At 44.1% G+C, this 13,323-nt stretch overlaps 1 protein-coding gene across 3 annotated transcripts in view; it reads left to right on the top strand.

The window, feature by feature from the left end:
- Positions 1–247: 247 nt before the first annotated feature.
- ANO2 (anoctamin 2) overlaps positions 248–13,323 on the top strand; it is a 200,209-nt gene continuing 187,133 nt past the window's right edge. For 2 of the 3 annotated variants that reach the window (XM_069806801.1, XM_069806799.1), the window contains exons 1-3: positions 248–360; positions 7,341–7,525; positions 10,420–10,812. In XM_069806801.1, coding sequence (XP_069662902.1) covers positions 312–360; positions 7,341–7,525; positions 10,420–10,812 — 627 coding nt within the window. In that variant the 5' untranslated portion in view covers positions 248–311. The remainder of the gene's footprint in view (positions 361–7,340; positions 7,526–10,419; positions 10,813–13,323) is intronic. The other variant, XM_069806800.1, reaches the window with a different exon arrangement.

The raw sequence follows: 13,323 nt of genomic DNA, 5'->3' as shown, positions 1-13,323 counted from the left end.
GAGTTAGGACAAAATGTGCCTGTTGTTACATTGCTTGTTGAGGCGTTGTGGAGCATGAAGACAAGATGCTGAAGTTTCAGCAGAGAATTGCCATGGCCCCTCAGGTCATGGGAGTTTTGCCTTTTTCCCTCTCTTTCCTCCGTGATGGTTAATCACCAAAACAGAAGGTCTTGCTAATTAGCTTCAGTTTGTGGTTTGCTTAAAGCAGGATCAAGCCAGGATGGAAATAGCTGCTAGTGCTGTTCACTACTTAAGCCAGTACAGAAGCAGATTGTGCACACGATCAGCGTAGCCACATCCTATTAGCACTGATGCAACTTCCAGCCAAACCTCCAGGCAACATGGAAACACACAAACCCGGTAAGTTTATTCTCTGCTTCATTGTTAATTGCTGCCTATGAAGTTAAATTGGTGGAAAGGGGATGGGGAACAGAGGAAGGAATACTTTGAAAGGACTTCTGTGTCTTCTTTCAGGATAGTTTAAAAAAACCCCAACAAATAAAAGAAAAATCTGTGGCCCAGGTTACATACAGACAGCTCAGAGATCAAACACACAGAGTTCACTTCTGAAGCCTCAGGAGTGCAGCTGTGGGTCGGTGTCATGATCCATGTGGAAAAGACAATCACTAAGCAAATGCCTTGTGCTGGACTTCTGGTGTTTCCATCTGTATTTGCCTTATTGCAATGCAACTGGGGGGAGCGAGCAATATCCTTTTTCAGAAGACAATGTGCAGCAGTGAGCTTTCAGTTCCCATACGCAAGGAACAAATCTGCTCAGTGCATAAAACCTTTGTGTTTGAGTTCCCAGTGTACAACTTTAGAGTAACGTTCAGTGCTGATATTGTGTCAGTATTACTTTACTGTTACAGTCAAAAGCTCTGTGGTTGTTTCCACATTATCTCATTGTTTCTGGGGCCGTAGCTCTGCTGTGAGCCCGAACTATCATGCAGCTTACCTAATCTTGCTATTTTTGCACTCTCCTATCCAGTCCCCTTCCTAAAATTATTTGTATAGCAGACCACAGTGTGCAAAGAGCTGTTAGATTTAATGTCTGCTGCTTGCCTTTGTTGAGTTATTCCAGTGTCCTTTCTCTATCTCGGGTCCTTCGCTGTTGGAGTTAGTCCTGATATATACTTTACGTCAGAAAAATCAGGTACTTTCTGTAATCTTTACATGTAGAGTAGAATTAAAAAAAACAGGAAGGGAGTCTGTAAAGTTATACACACGGTTGTATTATGTAGATATAGCTTTATTAAGCCTTCAGGTAATGCAAGCATTCATAAGGCAGCCCAGGTTTTTCTTTTATACCATATGGTTCCCACGTCTGTCTCCACAGCTCTACTCTGTTTCCTTCATTCTTGACCGTTCAGGCTCATAGTCTTCCACCTTTTAAGAGACTCTCTGGTTCATGCCATGTACCAGAGGTGAGTGACCATCTTGCTTAACTCAGGTGCGTTCTTCCTGCCCCTAAGGCTGGAAGTGAGGGCTCCTGTCTACAAAGGGCTACCAGAGGAGCACAACCACAGGTTTTTTACATTTGTGTCTGTGACCATAGCTACTGAGGCCAGTCAAAGGCAGCAAGGGGCCGTGCTCCCCCTTGCCTGGTCCTGTCTGTTTGAGGTGCTGCTGTTGTTTCTGGCAGCAGTTCAGGGACAGATTGTCAGGGCCCAGGGTGCATCCCCCTTCTAGGTGTTTAGCTGGTCATCTTAAAGAATTTAGAAGGCCAGCTTCTTCACCGACCAGAGCTGCTATGAAGAAAGCTGGAAGCGAGGGCCTGCCCTCCTTTCCTTTGGGAGCTGCTTTTAAGCTGAGGCTTTACCACTCGCCCCTGCCTGTGCTACATCGCAGCTGAGCAGCAGCTACATCTGCACCCAGTCTCCGACTTTTGCTGGTCTGGCCCAGACCCGGACCCAGCGGCTGGGCTTCCCGGCTTTGACCTTGGACCTGCCTTATCACTGCTGCCTTGCTGGGGGATCACTGAGCTGTGTCTGACCCCGATCGCTGTCTCCAGCCCCCATCCTCACCTGGACTTGCTGCTCTGTGTCTGGGCTCCCTGTCAGCGGGGTCACTCACTGCTCTGCTCTATCAGGTGCTCCAGGCTCACCTTTCCCCCCGGAGCAGATGGCCGTAGGCCTCCTTTTCCCTAAAATGACTGTACGAGGACTGTTATTATCCTTTGTGCCAGTAACTCTTACTTTAAAGAATCAGTGAATATGCATTCACACAAAGGGCCAGACAAGTTGCTCTGTTTACTGCGTGTTAATGGCTTCCTAAATCATTATAGTCTCAAAGTGCATGGTGATATGGGAAGAAGCTCACCTTGTGCCAGAATTACTTCTTCTGCACAGCTCCACCAAACTCAACACAGCTACAGCAGAGTGTGATTTCCTCCACTGTGTCTTCAACAGTACCATTAGTGCCTTTTAAGAATCATAGGAATTAAAGACAGACAAGGCTTTTTGGATTGTCTCTAATGCTTTCTAATGCAGCATGGTAGAAATTAAAGCAAATTTCAGATTAGAGGGTATGAAGTTTATCATGGAGAGGAAGATCTTAGAGGATGCTTCTGGGAAGTAGAAGTATAGGTGTGGCTTGGAGGAAGTAACAAGAGTTAAGACAAGATCAGAGATGGAACAGTATTGCTAAGGCTTAAGGTGGGCAGCACAGCCCCACACAATTCCCTGTCTACTTTCCATCTTTGTCACACTGTCCCAGCCATATGCCCTGGGCTAGCAGACCTCCTGGGGGACGAAAAGGGGGATGCAACCAAAGGGAGGAAGAAGTGGAGCTAGAAGCAGAAAACATCATTTTTTCAGGTTTGCCACTTCCTATCTGGTACCCCACAGCTGAGTTTCCACCAAGAGACCAGAGATCCAAATTTGCAGCCTGTGGTTTGAGTGCTCATACAGCACCTCTCAGACTGCAGATGAAGGGTAAAACCACCTATGAGAAGTCCTGGCTAATGCCTTTGACAGTCTGGGTGCATCTGCCTGCCTGGACCCTGTTCCAGCATTCAGTTTGAACCACCACATCCTGAGTGTCCGGGACCAGGAGAATCTCTTGGGTAGGACTCTGTATCTCAGTTGTGCCCCTTTACATTTGGCCGTACATAACACTGATTCCCCTTTCTTTCCCAGCCTCCCTAAAATAATCAGAGAAGAAATACTCTTTATAGAGAGGACTGCCTAATGCTGACTTTAGTTATGGGACTGATTTTAGTAGAAGCATTTAAGTAGTAGAGGACTAAACATCTAAATAGTTCTTAAACCATCCTGAAGAAAGAAATATCACATTTCTGAAATTTAATGGTCAAACTTTATCTTTCTTTTATTCAAATAAGGAGTTTGAGAACACTGCACTAATCTAAATTATCTTTAATGAAACATACTGGACCTTTTCCTTCAAATAATATTGAATAAAGAATGGATTTCCTACGTAAAAATTTATTCCTAGACATTTCCTCTGGTGGCCTGTTTCTTTTAAGCTTGACCAAGGCTTATTTAATTAACATACATTTCCTTGTGTCTGAAACTCTTTAATTGAAATATTAAATAATAAGCCATATTTTGAGGAGACAAGGGGTGGCAGCTTAAAAAAGAAAACTGCAGTGCGATGAAAATACTTGCATACTTATACAGGTGTGACTGGCTGTATTGAAATCAGAAACTCTAGATATGCATGTTCAGAACTGACAAGTCATTAGCTTCATGGGGAACCTAAAGAACATGTGTATAACCATGGTACATCTTTTTATTCATATATATCTCCTTTAAAGAAGTTATGTTTAAGTCAAGCTATATAGAAACATTAAATTCTAGTAGTTCTTTTTCATACCTACTTGGGGGGTGGAAGGAATAACAAGTTTGCCAAACAGTGCTCCTAAATTGCAGATGTTTTGAACAGCCTTGCAGAGGAGTCTGTGTGAGCATAGGCACCCTTCTGACTGTGGTGTCTTTCAGAAATGCAGCCCATTTCTGATACTTAACTGGAAACAGAGGAAGATAAATGAAAGCAGGCCAGTGTGTGTGCCCTGGGTGGCCAAACCATTTACAGTGTGTTCTGCAAGTAGTTGTGCCTATGATAATCTGACCATCTGGACCACTCAGATTGGATAATTGGCTGTTACTCAGGATTTAATACAGAGCTCCTAATTAGGTAGACTCCCTTAATGCATATTTCACAAGCAGTATGGTCCTTTAATACACCCTCTCAGTCCTTCCACTTTTGGCAGTATGTGCAACTTCTTCATCATTGCACTTTAGACAAGGAATTGGAAACTCAAACGGTGAGGTCAACTGGTGCACACACAGCCAACCCTTAGGTTTACAAAAAAGCAAAGCAAAGGAGCGTGGAGAGACTGAGCAAACAAGTAGATGATTACTGGCTGTGAATTGGTGCTGGAACTAGAGCTGGTCACTGATCTCTGTGCTGGAGGTACCTTGTCCTTGGAAGCCATTTACAACTTAAAGAAGTTTGACTGGAGGGATGGCTCCCAGGCTATTTTTCTAGAATAAGTGTAGTTCTTGAACATTTGCTTTCCAGGTTGAATTCAAGATTCTCTCTATTGCTGTTCTCTGGGGATATATATACGTACCAAAGCTATGCATGTGTGCATGTATAAAAAATTTATATATATGTGCACATACATATACGTACAGCTTGTTTCTATTGATACTAATTCCTCTAGAATATTTACAGAATGAGAACATGTAAGGCCAGATGTCGTAAAGGCTTACAGGGTAGAATGAGGTCAGGCAGCATCTGAAGCAGAAGCCCCTGAGGCGCTGCAGTACCACAGGCAAGCACTGTCAAATGTGGAACTCATTCAGAACAAAATGTTTTTGTTCAGTCGGTTTGATTTGGGAAGATGAAAAGCTTTTGGGAGAACAGGAGTCTTCCAAATTCAGACATGGAAATTGCATTCCCATCAAAAACCTTATTCTGACTGGAAGTCTCTGACTGCCTCACCTGCTTACCAGTGTTAACCTCAGGTTCGTGACACAGTTTCTGAAGGTTGGGAAGCATAATGGAAATGAAATCATTTTATTATAAATGAACTGCAGATTTTTTTCCTAGGCTCAGTTAAAAAGACTGGGAAGAAAAAAAGGTCTTTAACTGTGCAAAGGTCTTGTGAGATATCCCAGCCTTAGTCTGAAAACACTGGAGAAACACTGTGTGTAGCCTTTGGGAATGAAACCTTCACTTATTAATTATTTTCCTTGGAGTTTCCCTTGTGGCATCATTATGTGCTTCATTAAAGTAAACCAAGTGCAAGTCTCCTTGAGACATCAGAAAAGGAAGACTGGTGAGTCAATCTACTGTACCGTTCAAGCGCTGCAGGACCCTAATCTATTATTGATAGGAAACATAAGAATAATCATAACATTTAGGGGTAAGGTCTGCACATTTCCCTCTTTAGCATTTTACTGGCTCTTCTTTCAGCACGTAATTGTGGGTAAGTAGATTCAGCCTGTGTAGAGGGCATAGAAGATTAGCAATAGGACACAATGTCTGCCTTAGACTCGGAAAAAAAAAAAAAGGATTCAATTAAATAAGGGGGAAATATGACTTGCAGATTTTAGCAATACACCCTTCCCAGAAAAAAAAAAAAAGGAAAGAAAGAAAAAGAGAGACAAAGTTTTCCTATCACTGTCTATAAGAATGGGTCCTTTTAGATTTTCCTTTAATTATTTGAAGATGATGATCACTGCACAACTCTATAGGTTTTCTGTATACAGCCACCTCCTTCAATGCTTTGTCTTTTGAGATGCAATGCAAGGTATTTCTGCCACCAGTTGGCTGTTTCAGCAATGTGGGAGAAACACTCTTCAGACACTGTTCCTGACTTCCCTCTTCCCCTGTCTCCATCACCATGAGGAAGTTGTGGTGGAAACTGCTCAAATTTTCCAGTGCTTTATTGTGGCGGAGGAAGATGAAATCACTTTCTCATAACACAGTGCAGCAAATCTCATAGGCCAGTTCCTCCCAGACTGGAAAGTAACTACACTGTGCTCTTGAAGCGTCTTGTTTCCTTAGACAGGAGGTGAAGGTGAGAGAAGAGAACTGAAGCATTACCAGGATTGCCTAGTGAGAAGGCAAGAAGTGATACTATGGATGTAGTGTCTCCCTGGATATGGGAGCTGATGAATGTTCCAGCTATTTCTTCTTCCTGGGGAAGAGAATAATCCTGACTGGAGAGGCATGGTGCTTTGTCTCTTTAGTGGTAGCAGGGCTAACTATGTGGATAGATGGGTCTGCTACACTCCTGTCTTCTCTCTGGTAGAAACCACTAATGATTGAAGGACCAAGCCATAATTTTTTACCCCAATAAGCTTCTCAGAGTAACTGTGGGTAAAGATCGATCAACCCCATTTCAGTTATGGTACCACTAGAGGGGGAAAGAGTATGAAACATTTACGTGTCAAAACAGTTTCTGTACCCATTACTTTTTATCATCATTTTTTCAGTGTGCTGCTGCCTGCATGGGATTGACTTTCTGCATTTCCTACCCATGACCAAGCATTCTTCTCATATTCTGTTGTTGCTGTACCCTGCTCTATGGCAGAGATATAACTTACTGGTGGTGGTGAACAGGGAGTGACATGTAGCTCCCCACCCTCTCCAGACCCTCTGTTATTCTGCATTGTGACCATGTAATTTGTCAATACAAGAGATGGGGAACACATCTAAAACTAAAGGGTTCAAGACATTAGTCCCTCAAGCCAAAACATGTAGGCGTAAACTTAGATGTGCTTTATGAAAATTTCCCACCATTACATGTCCAAAAGTTCTCAGTGGAGAATGACTCTTAGCCAAAAGTTTGTATCTGTACCTGATCTGTACCACTAGATTCGTACACATCACACTAGAACTGAAACACAGTCCATTTCAGGCTTAATTGTAAGCCATAAGCAAAGGTGACTCAGTTCATTTGTGGTCATTTGGCTTCCACCTGGCATGAACGCTGCACCCAAAGAGCCAGGGCGCAGACACTGAAGACACGCAGCTTGCTCGCATCCTGGGGGTTGCTTAGCTAGCTGCAAAGCACAGACATGCCAGCTCCTAACCTCGTGGCTGAAGTGCAGGAGTACAAATACTGTTGACCAGCCGGGGTAGTGCTGAGCTAAGCACAGCGTTGTATCACTGGTCCCCCTTCCCCAGCAGTTCACGCAGGTAAAAGTACCTGTTGTTCCTCTGCAGTTGTACGCACCCCTCTCTATTTACTGAAGCGCAGTATCTGAAGTTGAATAGTGCCTATTAACTGCAGTATTTCCCATTCCTTTAGGAAACTACCTGCACAAAACCTGCTTTATATAACAATACTTATCTCTTATTCTCAGACTTTCCTCTAGCCTCCTCACACCCAACTCTGAATGGACAGAAGACAGCAAAATCAGCAAGGGACTCTTTTTCAGCCTACAACAGCAAATACCTGACAGTTCCTCAAAACCGGACTTCCTTGCACAGCAGCAGGATCAATGGAGCTTTTGAAGCACCAAGCTGCATGGAGTCCTTCAGCAGTTCTGTAAGTAGGATTTTATGTTCAATGACTTACTTCTAATGCCTTTGAGATGAGGAAGAGGCTTGAAGCAGGGTGAGCAGAGCATGGTGCACTCTATTCCTCCGTGTTAGGCAAATCCATACTGTATTGGGAAAAGTAACTATGCAAGTAGACTGATACTACAGCCTTAGGTAGTTCAGTAGGCTCTCTTAGTGTACAGCAAGAACTAATTACCACTGTAGTAGTCTCACCAAGCTTTCTTAATTATTTACTTTAGCCAAAATCCTTCAGAGCAGGAATAGGGGGTTGCTATTACCCTTAGTGTAGGAAAAGATCTGCAAGCTGATGACTAAATTGGCTATCCCTGTACAAACCCTGGGACAGCACGTTCCCAGGTGTTAGTGTGGGCTGGATTGGAAAGTGGAAGCGTAGTGTGGCTGCAGTCTTCAGAGCAGAGCTGTTAGAGGAGACACCTCTTGGGCTATGTTTGTAGTGATATACTGGCTATGAGAGGACTAGAATAAAATCGTCACTAAATGCTGATTTTACCTTCCCATTTTCTTATCGCTTGGTGTGCTGGCTACTTGTCTTGGAAATGTCAAGAAGCAATGAATGTGGGACTGAAGATGGTAATTTAAATCACTGATTCTGACTTTTACAATGGCTATGAGAGGGGAGGAAAGATCTTGATAGAATTGCAACTTATTTGTATTCCTCCCTAATAAGGTCTTCATGTGCCAGAATGTCACATGGTGAGGAAAGCAGTGCAAATTTAGGGCCAGAAAATGTCCTTACTGAAATCTGTTGGAATTTTTATTTGTTTTCTGTGCAATAGGCACCCATAATAATGGGGATGGCACTTAGCTGCCAAGAGTGAGGAAAAGAGTCAACAGAGAGGGAGGGAGAGAGAAGCATTGTTGTATCTCCTCATCCTGTTCTGTGTAACTCCAGCAACACCAAATGTTGCTATGGTGCTCTCTCAGGTGGCTGGGATGTGGCAGCTGGCTCTGCACGGTAATAAACAGGAAAACCTCTTAGTGACTTTTCATGTTCTCCAACCTCCTTCTTCCCTCTCCTGCATTTTGTTTGTGCTTCTAATTTCTGCCCACACTTGCCAGTAAGGGAGGAGAGGATGCTTAGAGCTCATCTTCTCTAGAGTCGGCTAATGCATTCCATTGTGCCAGTGACCTGGTGGTGGTGGCATCATTACTTCTGTGCTGTATAGCGTGAAAGTCTCTGGAAAGGAGACTAGAAATCTGCAACGGGTTTTTCTTCACCATGGCAGAGATGGATCCAGAAGGTTTGCATGGACTGCCTGTGAGTACTACATGAAAATGTATCTAACTAGGAAATGGGGAATTGCAATAAAATGCTGTCTCCCAAGCAGTTTTATATTCTGCCAGAATGTAGTGCTGAGTTTAAGTTTAGATATGCCTAAAGGGACTATATAGACACTTTACACATAAAGTGTGTGATAAGTGTAATGTGTGGAACAGATTATTTGGTGATAATTTCCTGAAAGAATGAAGGATGTAGTATACATATAAACCCAAGATTTATTTAGTGATGTGGTGACTGAAAGCTACTTTGTGGGAAACTAAGTGAAGAAAAGCAATAAAAACCAAGAATTTGGGAGATGTTGGGATATATAATAACACGCACACTTATATAATACCTTCAAAAATTTGTGCTGCGTTAACAAACAAGAAAATTGCCATATAGCATGCTAGGTTAACTTTGCATTCAGGGCTACCAGTGCATGTAATGGAAGGGGAGGTACGGAGAGAAAGAAATCTGTATTTGATACCTGTCAAAATTTTGCATGCATAGCCACCTATGGGAATCATAAATGTCTGGAATTAGGTTATGGGCTGATTACTCTGGATCAGATTGACCCTATTTGTTTGCTTGTACCTCGTTCCCCAGTCACTGGAGGGCTGGTGTCACTCTAATGAATGACACTGTAGACAGCTCTGTGAAGGGTTTTAAGCTACAGCACTGAGCTGGAAAAGGTGGTCAGTAACAGTTTTGGAAAACATACGGGCTATCTTAGTGAACGAGAAGTGAAAATGAATGCCTTACATTTGGTATCAGAGTTCAACACGGGTGCTGCAGGATTGCCGTCCAGGCTGGGTGCGATGGCGGGGGTTAGTACTGGAGCAGCTTGACCCCAAAAGGGTTCGGAGAGTGGACACGAGGAGGCAGGGACGGTCCGAGGGGGAACCAAGCCCAACACAGGGGTTTTGAACTATTTTAGTCATTGATTTCCTTTTGCAATGTTACTGGTCAGTCACATAGTCTTTTCATAATATGTTAAAACACAGGTCAGCCAGCAGTTAGCCATCCACAGGGCACATCCTCTCTAATCCCTGGTATTTTCCAAAGCGTTTCTGTCCAGCCCTACGCTTCTTGGCTTTGTACTACATTGAGGATATTTCTCCCGTTCTAGCTCAGATCAGTTTCTTCCCTTTCTTCCTGCACATGGTTTTTTTGCTTCGCTCCCCTGCCCTGCTCCGCAGCACATCCTTTCTCATATCCCGATCTGTAATGTGATCCTTATTCTCACTCCTCCATCCCATTTCAAAACGCGGGTGTCTTCTTCTGTATGGTCTGTGTACGCGCAGGACAGGGAGACAGCGTTCGCGTGTCCCTCCGTACCTGCCCGTCAGGTAGGTCTCCCGTGAGTTGGGATAAGGCCACTATCTTTAGCCACTCTCATTTTTTTACGGTCGGAGGAGGTCAGCGTGACTTAATCTGGTCTGCAGAGCGCGTGTCTGTAGGTCACGCCTAGCCCTGGCCGACCTCCAATTTTGACTCTCCTCAGCTTTCCGTCCTTGTGTGGAGACGGACCCCGGGCCTGCCGCCTTCCTGGGCTTTTTGGCTTTCTTGTCTGTGAGACTCGTGTGCTTCTCTCCCAGATTATAAACAATTACCTGGACGGGACGCGAGGAGGGGCCGTGGACAAGGCGTCCCCGAGTGGCATGCATTTCAGGGACAGCAAGAGAAAGGTCGACTACGTCTTAGCCTACCACTACCGAAACCGCCTTGCTCGGCACCCGCCCGGCGCGGGCTCCCCGGAGCCGACGCGCGGATCTGCCTCCTCGGCCCTGGTATTGAACGGAGGGATGGGGAAAGGCCGTGCTGAGCTGCCGCGGCTGGACGATGGCCGACGTGCCCCGCGAGAGTGGCCGGGGCTGGAGGTGATCGAGCTCGGTCCTCTGGATGCCCTGGAGGAGGAGAAGCGGCTGCAGCGGGAGGAGTATGAACGCAACCTGGTGGAAGCGGGGCTGGAGATAGAGAAAGACCCTGAGGTAAGATGGGGAGACTGGGTGCCCGGAGGGGAGGCCAGGAGCCCGGCTGTGGCCATGCCCTAGGGTCCGGCCCGGCCTGCCTTCATTCCTGCCCGGCATTAACGTTAACTGAGAGGCAAATTGCACACCTGCCATCTCTTAAAAATAAGAATATCTGCCGCTTTTCTTCTAACATAGCCTCGCTGACTCCCCCACCGTCACTGCTGCAGCCACAGCAAGTGTAGGGTGACCTGGAGGTATGTCCCACGGCCAGCTTGAGGAGCTAATCCTGAAGACAGCTTGTTACCGCTGAACAGTAGTTCAGTACTGGACATCCCTGGGTCAAATGCTGCCGCCACGGCAACCCCCAATTAGGGATCTGCAGAAATATGTTGTACAAGCTATTTGATGAGTGCCTAAAATATGGTGTGAAGCCAAGAAGAAGATGGGAGGCGTGTTTCTGAGTTGCTTGGTTGTTACTGCCTGGGAAATATGTGGTTGTTACTGTTGTTTAATGCACTATTGAGTAGCAATTTCAATCTTAGTTCAGTAGAAAACATATTTCTTTACCTAAATGTTCTTATGGCATGCAGTGAACACACTTTTCTTGCGCAAAAAAACCCCAAACCAACCTGTTTACTTTTTAATATTGTTACAATGAAGAAAGGGTCTCTTAAGTAATTTGCTGGAATACAAAGCGTTCTTAAGACATTTCATATTTCCTCAGAATAACTCGGTGATTTTCAGGGTGACTTTTAGCTTTCTTCCCAGCCATACGTAAGTTTTGTGTCATTTCTTCATTCCACCCACAAAAAGAACAACTCCTATGCTGCAACAGGAGAACCTCCCAGCCTTTAATGTATTTATTCTCAGCACATGTGCGTGATGTTGGATAGTGCTATGGTCATATCAGCTGGGAGCTGTGGTTAGGTTACTTGACTGCAGCCAGTCAGTCGAGCACAGGTCTTCCAAATCCCATGTCGATGCACTGAGCACTGCGCTATCCCTCTGGACCTCTTTGAAAGACACAGATATTTATATCCGTTGAAGGGAAGTCCCCACTGGGTTCTAGTTTTAGGTGCTCTGTTGTTTTTGACACCAAATTTAAGAAACTTGGGGCTTCTTTTCAGAGGTGCTGAGAACTTACAGCTCATATTGCTTTCAGTGCAACCAGTCAACACTTCCAAAACGTGGACCAAATCGCAGATTGCATCCGAAAATTTGAGTCTAGCTGACTTGGCATAGCATATGTATGTTAAATCACTGGCAGGAATAGAAAGAAATAGAAAGGCCTTTCGACTCTTAACATTTTCCTTGCTCAGTTTGCTGAGTTGCAGGTGGCTATGGGTTGTATTTCACTGCACAGCCTGGCTGAGCCACCCTTGCACTGAACAGAAAGCAGTGATCTCAGATCCTGAGTCTTTTATGCTAAGCATTGGTGTTAAGGTTCAATACTGCTGACACATGGCTATCTTACTGTTATGATTTTTATAACCAAATTGCATAAAACCCATGAGAACAGCTCTTTTTGGAGGCTTCTTTCAGTTCTGAATTTCATCAAAACCTGAAAAGTCTAGCAGGAGAATTTGGATTTGATTATTCGACTCATTACTTACCCGAAGTCCAGCTGGATTCAAATTCTGGTTTGGACCCCTTCCAAGTGATGACATGCACTCTTAAATAATATACAAAGTAATAAATGATGTCATAGAGAGTTGATCAAGAACAAACTTTTTGTCAAGGTTTTCGTTCTGAAGAGGAAAAGGCTTTTTGTAAATGAACCGGGGAGTTCTCAGGAAATTATTTGGTGACCAGTTCTTTTATGGGAAAAATTAATTGAATTTCAAAATTACAAAAAAATGCAATCCCATCAATTCTCTATCTATATACGTGTCTGTACGTAGTTGCTCCTGCCCTAGCAACACTCAATCTGTCTAGTCAAAAGGGGAAAGTGTTTTTCCCTCCAGAATCTCCTGAGAAACTAGAAGGGACTATGCATTATCCTTTGTCTTCCCTGCCCAAGACATGTGGCTTTTACTTCCTTTTCTTTTTCTCACTTCACTGTTTTTTTCTTCTGTTAGTTAACTCCTGTTAAATCATGCTGAAGCTGCTGTCTGTTATCTTGCTGTGAATTTCATAGAACATGCTGATCAGGCACATGTGAAGGGTACAGCTGGCCTTATACGTTGATTACAATTGTATGTTGAGCTGATATGAGAACAGCAGATTTTAGTCCTGGGAAAAATATGTGTCTATAGGTTCACTAAACTCAGAACAGTCTTAATCACAGCATGCTGTATTTTTGGTGTATAACACAGTGGACATTCAAGTACGACATTTCTAGTGGTTTATGTGGAACATGCATGTTGGGTTTTTTTTGTTTCAGTGCTACTATAACAAGTGGATCTTTTTCATATAGTATCATTGGAAGTTGAGATGTATTCGCTAATATGTATCTCTTGCCATATGTTCTGGACCAGGTCTTAAGATGAGTCTGATCTCCTGCTCAGAGGGCTGGCTGCAAAGGAAACT

Source organism: Haliaeetus albicilla, chromosome 19 (genome assembly GCF_947461875.1).
Source record: "Haliaeetus albicilla chromosome 19, bHalAlb1.1, whole genome shotgun sequence".
Taxonomy (NCBI): Eukaryota; Metazoa; Chordata; class Aves; order Accipitriformes; family Accipitridae; genus Haliaeetus; species Haliaeetus albicilla.
This window is presented reverse-complemented; position numbering and strand designations above follow the sequence as displayed.